Source organism: Leguminivora glycinivorella, chromosome 3 (assembly GCF_023078275.1).
Source record: "Leguminivora glycinivorella isolate SPB_JAAS2020 chromosome 3, LegGlyc_1.1, whole genome shotgun sequence".
Classification (NCBI taxonomy): Eukaryota; Metazoa; Arthropoda; class Insecta; order Lepidoptera; family Tortricidae; genus Leguminivora; species Leguminivora glycinivorella.
The window spans coordinates 6,185,490-6,205,272 of NC_062973.1; the positions used below are offsets into that span (position 1 = coordinate 6,185,490).

The 19,783-nt window shown below is 37.5% G+C and overlaps 2 protein-coding genes across 3 annotated transcripts in view; one reads left to right on the forward strand and one right to left on the reverse strand.

The window, feature by feature from the left end:
* The first annotated feature begins 4,542 nt into the window (after positions 1–4,542).
* Positions 4,543–19,783, forward strand: part of LOC125242662 (protein Lilipod) — a 48,432-nt gene continuing 33,191 nt past the window's right edge. Inside the window, exons 1-4 of the mRNA XM_048151512.1 lie at positions 4,543–4,979; positions 5,074–5,338; positions 6,687–6,914; positions 11,378–11,443. Of these exons, the coding sequence (XP_048007469.1) occupies positions 4,917–4,979; positions 5,074–5,338; positions 6,687–6,914; positions 11,378–11,443 (622 nt within the window). The 5' untranslated portion in view covers positions 4,543–4,916. The remainder of the gene's footprint in view (positions 4,980–5,073; positions 5,339–6,686; positions 6,915–11,377; positions 11,444–19,783) is intronic.
* LOC125242665 lies at positions 15,540–17,909 on the reverse strand. 2 transcript variants are annotated; one of them, XM_048151516.1, is made up of 6 exons: positions 17,499–17,909; positions 17,299–17,405; positions 16,665–16,923; positions 16,493–16,558; positions 16,295–16,360; positions 15,540–15,641 (listed from the first exon to the last, which is right to left on the reverse strand). In XM_048151516.1, the coding sequence occupies exons 1-6, from the start codon at positions 17,544–17,546 to the stop codon at positions 15,567–15,569; spliced, it is 621 nt and encodes a 206-aa protein (XP_048007473.1). In that variant the 5' UTR covers positions 17,547–17,909; the 3' UTR covers positions 15,540–15,566. The 2 variants fall into 2 exon arrangements, with proteins under 2 accessions (XP_048007473.1, XP_048007472.1); XM_048151515.1 differs by having other exon boundaries at positions 17,299–17,408.

The window sequence follows — 19,783 nt, forward strand, 5'->3', positions numbered from 1 at the left end:
AAGTTATTAATGAATATTCTTTGGCTATGGATGACTTAATATCCCAGATAAAGCATAATTCAGACCGCTTTGAGTCGTTGACCAATGCCCAGTCATGTGCATGTAAGCAGGTGACCGGGGATTTGTCAACCAGCACACTCTACCCAAGCCTGTATGACAGTTTACAACAACAGCATATAAGTGGTAGTAGCTCTTTCGACACTTCTCTAAAATGTATACCTAAGCCTAATGTTATTATGTACTGTGATGAAATTGGAAGCGATATGAGCTCATTTCTAAACTTTTACTTAAAGGGACTTAGTACAATCAACCATTGTTTGCCTCATAGTAGTTTTGAAAATATTTTAAAACAAATTTTAAATGACAGTGATATTCATTCTCAGACGACACTGCTTATCTTTATGGGAAATAGGGGCAATGTGAACAAAAATAATTTGGTCAAATACTTTGAACAGTTAAACTCAATGGCAGTGCATAAAATTATTTTTTTCACATTCCCCTACTGTTCCCAAATGTCAGAGGCAGAAAATAACACTAGACATAAGTTAAATATAGCTTTATATAATCTTTGTACATATAGTAGTAAGGTTAGCATAATTGACACTAACAAATTTGTTAGTAAATACCATATGCCTATGGTATTTTTGACTAAAGGTAATTGTTACCTTTCAAATTATTACAAAAGACAAATAGCATTATCGCTATCCTATTTACTTGACATTTCTGCCAAAAATTTGGCAGACAATTCTGCTCCTATTGAGCAGCAAAGTATGAACTTGGAATTGGTTCCAGTCATAACCAATGATTTAAACTAGCTTTTAAGACAAAAGATTCTGTCTCTGGCAATCTAGACTTAAGTAAATATAAGGAAAAAAACTGTAAGCAAGGGAAGTATATCCACCTGGTGCATCAAAATATTCAATGTATTAGAGGTAAAGATTTACAAATTGAACTTTTTATGAAGGATTTTTATATAGATATTTTATGTATTACTGAACACTGGTTAAAAAATAATGAATTAATGCCTCAATTTATTAATCACCAGGTAGGAAGTTCGTTCACCAGGCATAGTTCCATACATGGTGGGTCGTTAATTATAATAAATAATCAGTTAAAATTTAAGGAACGCAAGGATATTGTGTCCATGTCTGTTGAACGGACTATAGAACTAAGTGCAGTAGAATTGGAGCAATTTATTGTTGTGTGCGTGTATAGGCCGCCATTAAGTAATTTTGAATTATTTGAAAGCATAATGGAATCTGTGCTACTGAAAATATCGCCTTCCAGCAAGAAATTACTTATTTGCGGCGACTTTAATGTAAATATTTTAGAAAATTCGACATTAAGTTGTAGGCTGTTGAATTTTTCAAATCATGTAATCTGAACCACATTTTTATGGAGCCTACTAGAGTGACTGCTACTAGTGCAACCTGTATAGATAATATTTTCACAGATATTTTTCCTATTACAAAAAATGTAATCAGCAATTTAGAGTCCGACCATTTAGGTCAATTAATGGTATTTGAAGCTGCTAGGAAAAATACCTGGAAAAAACAGATAACTTTTGTACCAGTAACCTCGGACCGCGTGGAAAGAATGAAACAGAGTTTAGTTCAGGCGCTACCCGTTCTGTCTCCAAACATGAGTCCTAATGATATGTATAATTCATTCTTTCACACATATATGGAAAATTATAATACGATATTTACAACAAAAACGGTCACGGTTAGTGATGCATCAGTTTTTAGTGAGTGGGCAACTGCAGAGTTACATCAACGAAGACGTGCATTGTATGCCTTGTATGAGGAACGGCGGTTTAATACGAGTGATGAATTTAAAGAACATGTCAAACAATTTTCGAAACAGTTTAAATTAGATTGTCATACCGCTAAACGTAATTATTTAAGCAAGAAAATTAAAAGTAGTTCCGATATAATTAAAGCAACGTGGAAAGTAATTAACGTGGAGACTGGTCGGTCAAAGCAAAGAACAAATGAACTGAAATTAAAAATTGATGGCAAAATTGTAGATTCCAATTTAGAAGTAGCAACAAAATTTGAAAAGTTCTTCACTGATATACCAGTTTCCACAACTAGGCACTTAAATTCATCACCCGCATCTGCCGTTACATTGTTAGAAGATAATGTCACAGAATGTAGTAGAGACCTTGTATTTGAACATGTTAGTACCTCAGATATAATTAAGGCATTTCAATCAATTAATGTTAAAAAAACTTGTGACCTCTGGGGAGTCTCTGTCCATGGTGTTAAATCTTTAATAGAAATTGTAGCGCCTGACTTGGTAGTTATTTTTAATAACAGTGTTGATTGTGGTGAGTTTCCTGATCTTATGAAACACAGTAAAGTCATTCCATTATTTAAATCTGGTAGCACATCCGACCCCACTAATTTTAGACCGATATCAGTGTTACCGACATTCAGCAAAATTTTTGAAAAGTTAGTGTTATTTCAGCTATTGCAACATTTTAACATCAATAATCTAATGCACAATAAACAATTTGGTTTTACACGGGGTCGCTCAACAACCGACGCTGGTGTTGAGCTAATCAAACAGATTTTCGATGCCTGGGAGGAGTCACAGGATGCCTTGGGTATCTTCTGTGATTTATCTAAGGCTTTCGATTGCGTCTGTCATGAAACACTGATCAGGAAATTGCACTACTATGGAGTGCGAGGATCGGCACTAAATTTAGTCAAATCTTACTTACACGATAGAATACAAAGGGTCGACGTGAATGGACAGCGCTCACCGGGGTCACTAGTCTCTATGGGTGTACCGCAGGGATCAATATTGGGGCCTTTCCTGTTCCTTATCTACATTAATGACCTGCCATATCTTGTAAAGACCCACCATGATATAGTATTGTTTGCAGATGATACTTCCCTTATTTTCAAAGTCAAACGTCAGCAACAAACTTGTGAAAATGTAAACAATGCTATTTCCGAAGTAGTTAATTGGTTTAGTGTTAATAACTTATTGTTAAATGAGAAAAAGACTAAATGTATTAAGTTTGTAACGAGTAATGCTAAAAATGAACAAGCAAGTGTCGTTGTGAAGGATGAGGAATTGGAACTGGTAGATAGTACAGTTTTTCTTGGCATAACTTTAGATTCTAAACTTCAGTGGGGTCCCCATATTGCTACCCTCTCGAATAGACTGAGCTCTGCAGCATTTGCAGTGAGCAAGATCCGTCAGTTAACAGACGTGGAAACAGCTCGATTAGTTTATTTTAGTTACTTTCACAGCATTATGTCATATGGTATTTTACTATGGGGCAGTGCTTCAGAGATAAATACCATATTTGTTCTGCAGAAGAGGGCTATTCGAGCAATATACAAAATGAACCATAGAGACTCACTTAGAGATAAGTTTAAGGACATTAATATAATGACAGTGCATTGTCAATATATTTATGAGAATATTATGTATGTACATAAAAACATTTGTAAATTTAAGAAAAACTGTGATGTACATAATATAAACACTAGAAATAAGCATAAGCTTGCAGTGCCCTTCACTCGGCTCCATAAAATTAAAAAATCATTCATGGGTAATTGTGTAAGATTTTATAACAAACTTCCTAATGCCATCACTGAACTGTCTTTTAATCGATTTAAACATTATGTAAAGCGTATACTGATCTCTAAAGCCTACTACAGCACACAAGACTACATGAATGATGAAACACCGTGGGATACAAGTATTGTTGAAAACCATTAATTATATAGCTTATTAATGATGATAATTATTGATAATTCAATGTATTTTTATACAATTTTTTTGACATTTAGAATTTATTCTAGAAGTTTTTATACTAGTATTTTTTTATACAATTTAGATTGATATCATTTTATTAAATCAATGTAGTTTTAAAACAATATTGTTTATTGCACCAATAAATTGCTCTGATATTTAGAATAAGATGAATATTGTACACTGTTGACAATTTAAAAGTGCTTATTGTAAGCCTATTTGAATAAAGAATATTTTGATTGATTGATTGATTGACACACACGAGGCGATCGACCCCCAGCCCTCGTTACCACTGAAATAGGAAACCTATATATATAGGTCTACGCCCGTTACTCGCTTAAAATCAGTAGGTAACTATGAAATAAAAAAAATAAAAGTAGAATCGGTGGTCTCAAGAGGCCACACACACTCGTTCGCACAAGATTTTGTTGAGATTTGCGATATCGTGTGCGATCAAGTAAATCCTTAACGATGTTAACAATACTCTGTCGATCGGTCGTTTCGATTAATCTGTTGCGACGGATCGTACAGATGTATCGTACCGTGAATGGGGAGCTTTACACTTATTCTGCGCAACCAGCATGGTCGCGCGATAGACGATAAAATATCAGGCCGTCCCTATCGCACTTACAAATAGTGCGATTGGGACGGCCTGCTATTTTATCACTTATCGAGCGACCATAATTGCTTGCCTGGCTGTTCGTTCTTTTCAGTTCCGTTCAATGCGTCATGTGTATTGGTAGCATTGTCATTGTGTACGTTCCTCACGTTCATTCGTTCGCGTCAATCGCGTCTGCGAAGCGAAGTACGCAAGGTCGCAAGGTGTGAGTGAAGTGAAACGCATTCGTCGCAGTTTACGTTTGCGATGGATTGCAGTCGTTCAGTGTCAAATTAAATAAATATGTCACGGCAAGTCTAATAAAAATTATCCGAGTGTTTTGAGCAACCGATTATCTAATTTTATTCGCTACTTTAAAAATAATGACTACGCGTTTCTGTGTATTGTGAAGTGACAAAGAAAAAAATACAGTGTACAGAATTGTGCTACAAAAAGAATGTTGTGAACAGTGAAAATGAAGTGGTATTTTGTGAAATATATCGTCGAAATAAAAAACAAAAGATAAGTGCTAAACGGATGGACGATGGATGATGAAGAAGCGGACTTGCGTGAACAGATATTCCATAATAATGTCAGGGAACAGATAGTGAGTTCATGTTTTCTACATCAAAACAAAGAGCTTTCACATCACGTAATTCCGGAATAAGGAGAAACTAAAGCTGTTCTTGTTTTTGTTGTAGATATTCCTGCTACTGTTTATCCTGCTTTACCTGTTCTCGTTTATGCTGATCGAGAAGTTTCGTCGTCGAGACCATGAGGACTTCTTGTCAGCCGACGAGGATGAGGTTAAAGTGTACCGCATTAGTCTATGGCTGTGCACGTTCGCACTGGCCGTTTCCCTGGGGTCGCTGCTTCTGCTGCCTGTGTCTATAGTCAGCAATGAGGTGCTCATACTGTACCCAAACAGCTATTATGTGAAATGGCTGAACAGCTCCTTGATACAAGGTGAGTTGAGTTGACATTAATTCATACTGTAATTAGAATAACAGGCTGTTTCATATCTAGTAGCATTATCAGGCTTATAGGCAGCAGCAACTGCTAGTTAAAAGATATTAAATCAAATTTTTGAGTCGCAGCCAATCTGCCATACCTACAGATAGGTTGGAAATGAATAACTATGTCATTAGTTTTCAGTTCAGTCATTAGAAAACAATGATAATTAGGTTAATGTGTGAAGTTTGCTGCATAATTAGTGGCATTGAGAATTAATTAAATGGTGAAAATATTTAGCCTCTGAGAGGAATATAATAATTATGAAAGAATTCACCTTTTTTATTACACAATCTGATTTTTTTTTTGTTTTCCTTTCAGATGAATTTTTATTTATTATTATTTCATTATTTATTAAAAAAAAATTAATTTGCAATAATAGAAAAACAGCCTACCATCCTACCGTTTTCACATTACCCGATCCAATTTCGGATGTAGGAAGGATTACAAAAGCAAAAATCAAAGATGGAGGCTTAAATGTATGGGATATCAGTTCTACATCCGATATCAGATCGGATAATGTGAAAATACACTTATTCTTCAACTGTTTACTACCTATTATTGTTTACTATTTACTGTTTGCTATTGTCTCCTACCTCCTACTATCATCTATCATTGGCTACGCAGAGCAAATGTATCAAGTAAACTGTTGTTCAAGTGTATAATATAAAGGCATACAATATAAACTAACTAATGCCATTGGTTTTCTTGATGCATTGGAAAACAATGTTCACTTGAAATATTTACATAAATTATGCTCTGTTAGGTGTTGTGTTTTAACTGTGCTAGTATATTGATTAATAATTACCTCAAGTAGTAAATTCTGTTACATGAATTGAACTATCAGTAAATTACTTACTGCCTTTCATTGAACAATTACACAGATAAAAGCAAATTTATGGACATACTACATAAGTCTTTCACGTTTGATAAATATATTGTTTGCCTTCAAATCATCTGACAGACTGTGTACAATGGATCAATTTCTTGGATCTCTAATTATTTTTATTTTATTTACAGAACAAAACAGCTATCATTACAGTTATCAATATTTTTAACTTAAATAACTATATATATTTTTTTACAATAATAATATGCTAGCTTTTGCCCGCGGCTTCGCTCGCGTTAAAAAGTGACAAAAAATAGCCTATGTCACTCTCCACCCCTTTAACTATCTCCACTTAAAAAATCACGTCAATTTGTTGCTCCATTTTGCCATGAAAGACGGACAAACAAACAGGCACACTCACTTTCCCATTTATAATATTAGTATGGATTTAAGGTGTACTCTCTATTGTTACAGGTCTATGGAACCATGTATTCCTGTTCTCAAACCTCTCCCTCTTCGTATTTCTACCATTCGCCTACCTCTTCTCCGAGAGCTCCGGGTTCCCCGGCTACAGAGGCCTGAGAGGGCGCGTGTACGAAACCTTTCTGGTGCTGGCGTTACTCGGGGTCGCCATGTTGGGGTTGGCGTACGTCATATCAGCGTGGTTAGAAGGAGACCGATCCAGTATTGATGCTTTGCTTAGTGAGTAAATTTTAAAAAGTAACTTTTTTTACTTTTTCTACCATTCGCTTACCGCTTCTCCGAGAGCTCCGGGCTCCCCGGCTACAGAGGCCTGAGAGGGTTTCTGGTGCTGGCGTTACTTGGGGTCGCCATGTTGGGGCTGGCGTACGTCATATCAGCTTGGTTAGAAGGAGACCGATCCAGTATTGATGCTTTGTTTAGTGAGTATTTTAATCGTGTCGATATTAAAGCATTCTCTTTGCTTTCCCATTGAAATTTCTGATATATTTGCGTACTGTCGAGAAACTTTTTTTACCTCCCTGATATCTTTACTGTCCTGTGCATACAGGGATCTTGTATGAAATCTTTCTGATGCTCACACTACTTGGTGCTACGCACTAGTGGACATGTTCGGGTTAAAATATGTCATATCAGGGAGGTTGGAAAGGAATTGATCTAGTATTGCTGCAAATCATCAAGCTTAGTATTTTTTTAATGCTCCTTTTGGGTTCTCCCTCTCTACTGAAGCTAACCTGTCGTAATTGATAATTAATATGTATGTCGTAATATTTTAACAAGTATGTAAATGTTGACCAATCCTTCAGGCAGCAAATAATTGCATTCGATATGTTTATTGCCGTAACACCAGGTCTAGCCAGTCTGACGGCATTCCTTAAGTACCTATTCTAGCGTAGGATTCAGGATTGTGAATTCTAAACTAATGCGTGGGTACAATTTGAAGGACATGTCTTGGAAAATGTAAGACATTAGGGTTTTCTTATGGCAGAGGATCGGGCTGCAAAGAGGGCGTATCTGGGAAGACAAACTGGTAGCCGCCCGGCGGGTCGGCCCAGATACCGCTGGGGAGACAGTGTGATGGCGGATCTGTGTCAGCTACAAGCCGATAATTAGCAGGAAGCTGCGCAGGACCGGGATAAGTGGCGTGCTCTCGTTTTGAAGGCCAAGATCCTCTATGAATCGCAGAGCCATATAGTTAGTTTAGTCCGGGTTCTCTTATAGCCAGGATAATGAGGTCAAATATAAAGTATTTCGTACATCGACCGGCCGTCATTTATCTCTATCGCACGCACATATATAATTATATAGTTGTGCTTCTCTTACATTGCCGCACGCTTATAGAGATTAGGTACAGGTTTTTCTGGTTGGAATTCTTCGTGGAAGGGTGTTACCACCGATCGATCTGTGGCATCGATTGACGTTGAATTTGAACAATTGAGCAGTCGATGTCGATCGATCGCTTTGTTTAGGTAGACTCAATGGATTGACATCGACTGGTTCATGTCGATCATAATCGATTGGTATGGTAACACCCTAACACCCTTAGTACGCCAGTCGTCATTATGGAAGCCTCTGTTGATTGATACCTAATAAATGTTGATGACGATCATAAACCGGTATAAAACGTTCAGCGAGACTGCGTCGTTCTTCACACACAATTAACCACAAATAATAGATGCCTCACAGCAGACAATTCCATACGGAAAGATTGTTATGTTGATTGGGCACATACGCATTATGTTTGACTACTCGCGTGCGACAGGTATGTTGCTTTACTAGTAACTGTTACGTACGCTGTTACAGAGGTATATTCTAGGTTTTGTCCAGTTTAAAGGCCCTATCACAAATATTAGAAATCAAAAATTTATTATCTGCCCTCTATATCGTTTTAATATGCAAATCATAACTGCATATCAGAACGATCAAGAGATAAGTATTTGAATGACGATCAACAACAAATAACGATATACGAGATAGAGATTAGAAATTCAGATTTTTTAATATTTGTCGCAGCAAACAAGCTACCTAAATAAGCAGTGAGGCTTCCTAAACGTTAGGCCAGCAATGGCATAGAACATCAGTGAAGTGAACGAACGAAAGTTAAATTAAATATCAACAAGTCAGAGGGCGCAATACAATTTAGTTTCTATCCTAATATTATAATCAGTTCTTGGAAGCTTGTACAGTCACGTCGGTCAGAAATTTAGTTTTGATCATCTATGTAGAAATTGTGACGAAACAAGATTGGATATACTGCTATTGGTCTCCTTTGCTATTTTTTCATAAATAAATTAATATCGCGCTATTATATCTTCTTGTCAATAACTGTCTTTGTCCACCCACATGTTTCCGACGCAGCTGGCCTCATAAATAAACTAATTAATCATTCCTAACCTAAGTCTAAGCTAAGTAGTGCCAAACTGCGCTTAATATTCAACACTTGTGCGCTTTGTCACTTTGTACTGCAAACTTTGCAATTGCTTTGTCTTAGACAAAGGAAATATTTGTACGGCCTTCGAAGTGCATTGAAAATGAGCGGTTAAGGTTTGACAAGTTAGTTTAGTTTCAAATCATATCAGTGAATATTACGTACCTATTTGATTACTGCACCGATAGCATGGGCGCGCGATAAACGATAAAACATCAGGCCGTCCACGTCCTGTAATATAAAATCAGGTCGCACGGCCTGATTTTATATCACTTATCGCGCGACCATGCTTGCCTGCCGGGTTTACTCCTTCAGTAATTGGCTCGTCTTAAAAATCTTACATAACAATAATTTTAAATGCCGGTGTATATTTGCGCACATACATTTAAGTTAGTTTAATTTAAATGAAAGCTTAATATACCCATATGATAAATAGATAAGATAACAAACATATGATATGTGTTAAATAAATATGCTCCTTTCCTACTTTCGCTATTATATAGTTAAACTCTTAAGTAAATAGGTAAGTAACATAAATCTGTAGGTATTTGAACAATCATTCGTCGAATCTTATCTGATTTGTGTAAATTTTTCGTTCTACCTATCATGCATTTACCTAAATTGTTCTTGAGGTGTTTAAAGCTGTGCAAAAGATCTAACATAGCATGCTGAACGCCGAAGACTTTTCTTTTATTTATTTTCCGGATTCCATCAAATCTTAAATAACCGATGCTTATTATTTCACTTCACAATCGCCGACGAGTATAATTCAGGCTATTTTTACCGTTTATCATTCAGGGCAGCTCCTAAATAACTCGGTTTCGGTTCGACATTCGACAGGCGAATGTCGTATATCGGTCATTGTCCCTATTACCGCTTCGTCTTGTCTTTTAGGTACAGTGCAAAAACGTCAGCAGCTGTAATTAGTTTTAGATTCCAAAGTTCAAAAATGCTAAGTCACTCGTGGCAGAAAATACTTTTGGTATTATTATACTTGGATTGCTTCCTTAACAACTGGCTCGAAACTGCCCGAGATCGGGAAGATTGGAAAAAGAGGGGGGAGGCCTTTGCCCAGCAGTGGGACATAACAGGCTCCTAATAATAATAATAATAAGCCCCCAGGGCAGCTTGTGGCGAGCTGAATGGGAAGTGGCGTCCCTTGGGTCCCATGCCCCCGAGAGTCGGCCAGGCCCCTCCCTCCGGCTTGCCTTCACTGACCGGCCGGAGTGAACACTGAGCAGGGGCCGCAGGACTCTCACCTCTGGCTTGCCTTAACCGGCCGTCCAGAGTGGGGTGCCAGAGCTATATGCTTGCAGGGTGGAAGTGAAATATGCATAAGACGCGAGTTGGCACAGTGGCTGTTTCGTACAGACTGGGTAGAAAGCGGCGCACACCTCTCCGCACCCTGAGCCGCTCACGAAATGTTGTCCCCTTGTCGCTCCGTGCGAGCGGCCGTTTTCGGGGACCCATATAGTGAGTTGGCGAGTCACCGCCTGCCTATTTTGTCATGTTTTATAACATATGAGCAAGGCAGGTGCCATAGTATTTCCGATAGTACCGGTTACCAATCCACCAGCAACTCAACCTAATAGCCCGGTTTCTTTTTGTACCATTTTCTTACAATAGTTCTACATTAACCGGGGCTTGTCCTTGGGTGCATTACTATAGTGCAGACAGGGATAATCGCCGGTTAGTGTCACATTACTTTTTAAATTAAACTGTCTTAAAGGGCCTCTGCGCTGTTGGCTTCGGCCCCACGCACGCCTCCCAAAAGTCCGGGACCCCATGGTCCCGAGAACTGGAAAGGACATACAAATAATAATAATAATAAATTATTATACTAAACAATAAACATACACAATTGTATGTCCAGACCCTTTATTAGCACATCTTTCCTTGTCGCGCGCGAGTCCATCCATCGAGCGCGACTTCAAGTATGGACTCGCGCGCGACAAGGCAAGTTGTGCTATAGGGGCAGGTGCTACCTTAATTTTTTTTATATTTTTGCTGAATGTACAGACCGCATCTCCGTGCGTTAAACGAATTATTATCGACATAATTGTAACCTTATCGCCCATAGAGGCATCTGAGCATAAGCTTCTCTACGTGTAAGTACACCACTTCGAAGAAGCTGGTGCTAACGAGGTATTTTTCTTGGCACTGCTTTACCTTAATAAGCCTACTTTAAAACTTCGTCATCTAAAGTAGAGGAACAATGCATCTTGATTAGATTTTAACGATTTGTTTTTGTTCGCAGATTTATGGACTTATCTACCATTCTTGTACTCCTGCGTGTCTTTCGTCGGTGTTATGATGCTATTAGGTGAGTACATTTTGATTCCATACGCTTAATATTGTACGACCGAAAGTGGATTTTAAGTAGGTAGGTATTGCAGGACCCAGAGTTTGCTCGCAGAGGACGTCCGAAACAAGAGCACAACCGAACTTTCGGCCTTACTCCGAAAATACTGTTTTGGCACTAGTACCGAAATCTTAGGCAGTTTTTGCCCTAATCAGAAATTTTGGTCGGAGTGGGACAATAAAATTGGGTCAATTTGGGTTTCAGTCCGAGTCAAAAGTCACAATCATTTTTCATCACGCAAGATCCGAGTCCAACGTCTAAACTTTTTTTTATGCCGTATAATTTAATATCAGCCTGAACTGAACCACAATTTGCATCGTGTAATGGAGGTAGGTACGAGTATTAACTGGTTCCCTGATAACGTTATCACCATTCTAAAATAGATGACAACTAACTGACGGCAGTTGCTTTGGAACTCGTGCCGGTTTATAATTTATGAGCTATCTGACGATACTAGTTTAGTGTAATGGCCGCTCTTAACGTCACAGATACTCGCACGCAATTTACAATACATTACGGCATGTGAGTGATCGATTGGATTCCTTGCTCCTACAGACGGCATTGACCTGAAATCTGCACCGTTTGTAGAAACCTTAATTAAACAAAAAACGTCAGTCTTACTTTAAATTTGAATCTCTCCATGATGGTAAAAGCTCACCTCTTTTATTTTAGCATTATTAAAGTATAATCTTCGCTAACGTAAGGCACCGGCCACATCAGACCGTCGCGTGTCTCGGGGCGCGCAACGGGCGTCCGCGCCACGCCACCTGAGTGTAATTCAAAAACAGTATTATTAATAAACATGGAGTAAAGTAGTCGTAACTATAATCCGCGGTGTAACTCATGATTAGTGAAATTCAGTATTAATAAATGCAGAGTAAGCAGGGAGTATACTAATCAGACTTTACTCTCGGAGTAAAAGTTAATCCTAGGTACCACATAGTTTAACGACTGAGTAAGCATAGAGTAGCTGTCTATTTTGACGTTTCTTTGTAATCTATGGCTTTTTTCGGCTTTACCATAATTACCATCGCATCGCGTGTGATTTATCTGTTGTTCAAAGAAAATGGAGAGAGATTATTTTATTGACGATTTAAGGGATTTAGATGAATTAAATGAGGTGGGGAACTTGATGCCATTATTCAGGCATGCATTGAGTAATTATTACTTCGTATAGAGGAGCTATAGCAAACAACGAACGTGTCACAGCCTGTAAGCTGAAGGCGGGGCGAGGGGGCGGGGTGTGAACCAATGGCCTGCTTCCGTAACGTCGCAAGCGCTACGATTTTACTCGGCGCTTACGACCTTTCGGTCGCGATGATGAGCCCTGCATAGAGTGCATAGATTAGAAGTCGTAGTATAGAAGTGACATGGGTTTACATGGGCATTTTTTAATTTATGACTTTCAATTAGCGTGAGTTGTTAACAAAAAACATAAATCGCTGTTAGTTTTGTAATGATAATCAAGCTTGAAATCTGTATTTAAAACTAAACTTTTTTCACGTTCTGAATTTAGATTATAGCTTAGTATAATTCACGATGTTTTTATTGAAATTCCATGCTTAATTATCGTTGCAAAACCGACAGCGATTTAACTTTTTTTAACAACTCTGTGAGTTCCAATTTTTTCAAATGCCCACATTTTTTAAAGCTGTATACGGACTGAGCGTACATGTGTAGGTACACGTAGCCGCAACTGGATATTAGTTATTTATGTGACATTTGCATAATGGTAGGCATTAAAAGATGAGTGTTGTTTTTGTTGTGTTAATAAGATAACATGAGTGTTTTAATGCCTAATTATACACATATAACTTTATCTACATCCATGTATGTATGGGCGCGGGTTTATCGTCCCATAGAAAATTTGAATTTCGCGCGTTTTTATACTCTCATAATTTGCTTGACCGTCTACCTACCCAAATTCATTCAGGCAGGTTAGGTACTGCACTTACATTTACATACTCACATGAAATTCGACACGCGTATTGAGAATCTGTTATAGACCGACATGTCGGAAAACTGTGCAATTCTGACAATAATAATTAAATAACCTTTTTTGCGTCGATAAATATATATAATTTAATGTATGATAGGAAACTTGAACTAACTTGCGATATTGTCACGTCTGCTTTTGTTGCATTTTTTACTCTTTGGTTTCAACGAAACATGGCCGTCGCAACATGGCGCTTCGGCATGAGTTTATATTGATACATTTTTTAAAAAGTAAGCGTGTTTAAACAAAAATGCAGTAAACCTACGTATGAAAAGTCACTCCTTAGCTTTTGTTAGATTTTCCTGAGTAGTTTGTGCAGTACCTCACTACACATGACGGCATTATTTAGACGAAATATTTTTCATTGCGATACGTCAATCTACCACAGCCGTTCGGCACAGACTAAGCGCGTTTGTGCTGATCAGCTCTAAGTGTTGTTACACAAAATCAAGTTGAGGTGCCCTCTCTAGTTAACATAATTACTCAAAGCAGGCATGTAAAATTTTATAAAATACGTAAGAATCCACTGGAAGAACTTCAGGAAAAGGATTTTAAATCGAAATACAGATTTCATCGATCTACTGCATGTTTTATCATCGACATGGTGAAAAATGACCTAGCTGGTGATTCAAGAGGTGGCTTTATACCACCCCATCTGAAAGTTTTGGCAGCAATTAGAACATGGGCCCGTGAAGAGGTAAATAGACAATCAATTTTCAAATTTATATCAATTTCATCTTGGGTATATTCAGGGGCGTGTTTTAATTAAACCTTCATAATTATTTTTAATTAAGTATCTTCATAAATCTTGTTTTTAATTTGTAACCCAGTGTTCTTTTTTGTCAACAGTTTCAAGATGATGCAGGAGATATTAGTGGAATGAGTCAGCCAACAATATCACTTATATGCAAACAAGTTGCCTTGGCTATAGTTGCTCAAAGAGCTCAGTGGATTAAAATGCCACAAACTGATGCAGAGCAGAATAATGTGATTGCTGGTTTTTATTCATTGTGTGGGTTTCGACAAGTGATAGGGGCTGTTGACTGCACACATATGCGAATTCCAAAAGTCGGTGGAGATGTTGGACAGTACTATATAAATAGGAAAGGATACAGTTCAATAAATGTGCAAGTGAGTTTTTAGTACCTAACCTAGTCACCAATATTTCCTAAATAAAATAAATTGATAGATTGAATAATCGCCCATCTGTTACTGCTGTTACTATGATGTATTAAGTATGAATATTGTTTCAGGTTGTGGCAAATGCTAATTTGGAGATTATGGATATAGTTGCTCATTGGCGAGGCAGTACACATGACTCTAGAATATTTAATGAAAGTCGCTTGAAACAAAGATTTGAGAGATCAGAATTTAAGGGCAGACTTTTAGGAGATTCGGGATATGCTTGTACACCTTATTTATTTACTCCTGTCCTTCGCCCTACTACAGAAAAGGAAGAAATGTATAACAAGGCACACATAAGGACCCGTAATGTAGTGGAAAGATGCTTTGGAGTATGGAAGCAAAGGTTTCAGTGTTTGCTGAGAGGATTTTCCACAAAATTGCAAAACACAAAATTATATATTGTTACATTGGCTGTACTGCACAATATTGCAATGCACAGGCAAGATCTAGAAGAAGTTGAAGCAAGTGGTGACACTGTTCCAGTAACTCCAGCAATCAACACCTGCCTTAGAGGAAATTCTGTACGAGCAGCCTTTATTAATGAGAATTTTTAAAAATAAAAGTTTTAAGTTTACAATATCTTTTTATTTTGAAACTCGTTCTATAAAAAATATATAATTAGACAAATTAACGTAACTTATACATAATAAACTAAGGATTGAGAACTTCACGGGCCTTTTTCAATTCCAAAATTTCCCTCTCTAATATGGCAGATTGTAATTTTTCTCTATGAATTTCCATTTTAATTTTGTGCTCTTCCTCAGCCATTTCCATTTTTCTTAAGTGTTCATCATCCTTAAGCATTTTGCTATGCCTTAGCATGTTGTTGACGTAGTCCTCATTGTCCTGTAATGACAAATAAATAGCTTTATTGATTGTGTTGTAAACAAAATCAACTCTAAATTAGTAGCAGTTTACCTTTTTGGGCTTCTTACTGCTGTGCACAATATTATTTGTTGGAATTTTTCGTTTTACGTCCTGCAAAAAAATAAAGGTTCATGTAATAATTTTCGAGCAGCGATTTGAAATATTGAAATAGACAACTACAATCATTTTAGCACTACTTAACAAAAAACAAAAATATACATAATATTATTATTTAGCAAAGGTACCTTCTTTGCTAATTTAGTGCTCATATAACCACCTATATTTTTCATACATAGCAAATGACGACCGGTATGGCCTAGCGCGTAGTGACCCTGCCTGCTAAGCCGCGGTCCTGGGTTCGAATCCCGGTACGGGCATTTATTTGTGTGATGAGCACAGATATTTGTTCCTGAGTTATGGATGCTTTCTATGTATATAAGTATTTGTATATTATATATATCGTTGTCTGAGTACCCACAACACAAGCCTTCTTGAGCTTACCGTGGGACTCGGTCAATTTGTGTAAGAATGTCCTATAATATTTATTTATTTAAATATCAAAATCAAAATATCCCTTCCTTTTCAGTTAGGCTACGGTTCCACTGAGGCAGAGCAGAGCAGAGCGGTGAGGAATCAACCAATCATATTACTTCCGCTCCCCTCCTTCGCTTCACCTCCGCTTGACTGTTTTCAAGTAATATGATGGGTCGATTCCTCACCGCTCCGCCTCAGTGGAGCCGCAGCCTTACTATTTATATATTTACCTTCGCTGGAATTGAATCAACCTTTTTTGCAATTGGAGTCGCTACAGTGGCATCTTCTTGAATTATCTGCAAAATAATGTGTTATATCACTATCAAAAGCTACAACACACACACACACATACTACATTGTACATTTCACAATCATATATAACATAAAACATAATATATACTATGAACAAAAAACAACAAAATAGTGACCTGGGCTTTTATTCCAGCTGTGTCCAGTAGTGGGAGACTTTGCTCCTTTTCTACATGTTTTGAATCCTAGAATAAAAATAATATTAAAGCCACAATTGATAAATGTTGACTTATCATGGACTGATACTTTTCATTAACTAAACAGTAATTTAATATGATATGTCTCACTTACAATGAGGGTTGGTTCTAATTCTCCAACAGTAACTCCATCCGAGTCATATATATTATGATCTATTAACAGCTCCGCAGGATTTAATAGGTCTTTTATTTCAATTATTGCCTCATTAGGAGTCGCTGGTCTTGCCCCACCACCTGTTTTGTTAACTTCCTTTTTAAAGGTGCTGCATGTCTTCCGTGCATTTATCTTCATGGTTTTCCACTGTATTTTTAATTGGTTTAGATCTCGAGATCGGCTATTTAATTCATTAAACCTAAAACAGTGTATCAATTTTAATAAATAGGTACAGTCTACCAATTTGATTTCTAGGCCACTCACAGTGACAATAGTTTGAGCTCCCTTATGACTGTTATACTAACAGTTACTTTGACAAGGTACAAAGTGGCTCAGAAATCAAATTGGTTGGCTGTACAGTTGGATTAAAATTCTATCTAAATGTACTGTAAATATTATAAATTATTAAAGATGGTAGAAACACCAGACAGGGCTTTAAAATAGTAGTAAAAGTAGATAATTATGAATAAATACCACGTGTTATTAACGATTCCAAAACATCCCATTACAGAGCATGGTTCTCCACCTACTCAGAAGGAAACTGCAGGCAAATCAAAATAGACCATGTACTTACTTAATATGAACTTGCTCCCATGCGTTAATTTTTAGTTTATTTGTGTTTGTATCTACGGATTTATTTTCAATAATTTGCGCATATTCCTTGAGCACGGAGCGAAATAACTGCTGAAATAATAAAAGACGCTATGTATAAATAACAGTTTCGGGAACAATAAAAAACACCACGCAAGTTAACCATCATCGTAAGTAATTTACCTTTTCTTCTTCATCCCAGTTAATAGAACGAAAACGTTTTTGGCTCATTGTAAATAAGAATGATAAAGTCAACAACAGAGAGTTACCTATAAAATTGTTAATATTTTCACCTAAAATCGCAAATCGCAACTAAACATTCAACACCAAACAAACGAAAATGACAGCCTGCCGTTGAAGTTTATACTAAATGTCATTGTTTAAATGACATCTTCCGTTCATTTCATTCCGTTGCTCACTCTTTTTACTTTTAAATTATGTGGGGTTGCCATAACATTCGTGTTAATCCCGTTGTAAGGAATGTATTGCTACTCCAAGGTTACTCCACGTTTATTAATAACCTTCTAATTACAAAGTTAATACTTAAGTACTCTCGTAGTAGCAAGTCCAATTGTAACGGTAGATTAACTTTGGAATAAGCGATTTTTATTAATAACACTGAAAGCGTCTCCTCAGTACATCTAAATATATAAAAGAAGAAGCTGACTGACTGACTGACTGACTGACTGACTGACTGACTGACTGACATATCAACGCACAGCCGAAACCGCTGGTCCTAGAGATTTCAAATTTGGCACGTAGGTTCCTTATGTAGTGTAGAGGAGCACTAAGAAAGGATTTTCCAAAATTCACCTCCTAAGGGGGTCAAATGGGGGTTCAAAGTTTGTATGGGGAAACAAGATTAGTTTGACTATTTTATTCGAAACTTCACAGGAAGATTCCTTAAGACATATGGCGTCATCCATATATTACGTCACAGTGTAAGGGGGGGGGGGGGTCATACTAAATGTGACAATCCCTGTTAAAGGGATACAAAAAAGCGTGACATAGGAGGGGGAGGGGTCCAAAAACCTGAAATTTGGTGTGACGTAATATGTGGATGATCCCTATGACTGAATACGTGTTTCAGGTTTTTTGAAAATTTAACCCCTATAAGAGTGAAAAAGGGGTGATAAAGTCAAAAAATCAATATGGGTATCGTTTTTATGGTTTATCGGGTCGCTGATCACGATAAATACAACGTTTTTAAAATCTAACGAGGCGGAAGTGAAATACCTTCTCCCCTGTTGTGGTGCAATGGGGTTTAAATATCAAAAATATATGTAAAAGAAGATATTGACTGACTGACTGACATATCAACGCACAGCCGAAACCGCTGGCTGGTCCTAGAGATGTCAAATTTGGTACGTAGGTTCCTTATATAGTGTAGAGGAGCACTAAGAAAGGATTTTTCAAAAATCGCCTCCTAAGGGGCTCAAATAGGGGTTCAAAGTTTGTATGGGGAAACAAGATTAGTTTGACTATTTTATACGAAACTTCATAGGAGGATTCCTAAAGACATATGACTAAATACATGTTTCAGGTTTTTTGAAAATTTGACCTCTAAAGGGGTGCAAAGGGAGTAAAGTCAAAAACACAATATGGGTATCGTTTTTAAGGTTTATCGGGTGGCAGATAACGATAAATAGAACGATTTTAAAATCTAATGAGGTGGAAAAGTAATTTTTCTCCCCTGTTGTAGTATTATTAGGGTTAAAATATCCAAAATAGCCATAAGAGGAGCACTAAGAAAGGATTTTTCAAAGTTCACCTCCTAGCATGATAATTTGACAGGGGCAAGGACGGGGACAGGGACGGGGACAGGGATAGGGACGGGGACGGGGACGGGGACGGGAACGGGGACGGGGACGGGATAGGGATAGGGATAGGGATAGGGATAGGGATAGGATAGGGATAGGGATAGGGATAGGAATAGGGGACGGGGACGGAGATAGGGATAGGGAGAGTAGGGGGTAGGGACGGGACGGGGACGGGGTCAGGGACAAGGATAGAGATAGGCAGTGTAAAATGCAGGTGGCTCAGTGGGAAGGGATTAGTATTTAAGTAGGCATCGGCGAGTATCCTGCATCCGTAATAACTATTACATTCAAAGTGCTGTAAGAAGATCGTTGTTTGCTTACCTTTTATGTGTTTACGTTTGCAATAAGTATAAGCAAAATGGAAAAAATTGTAAGCGATAATGCAAGGAAGTATTTTTTACCCTAGCGACCATAGCGTCGAGATACTGGCTATGTGGGTTGTATGAAGTTTCCCCAGTATAAATATTTATATAGGTAAAATACATACATATTCGTACCTACTACCTACGCTGTGGTCGCTGTGTAACATTTCTACAATCATTGCAAGAATTTCTTTTAAAACAATAGTAATATGTGTAAGGTACAGTCAGCCAAAAAGCGGTGTAAGGTTCTTGGCTGACCGTACAGCAAATAGATCAGTTACAATGG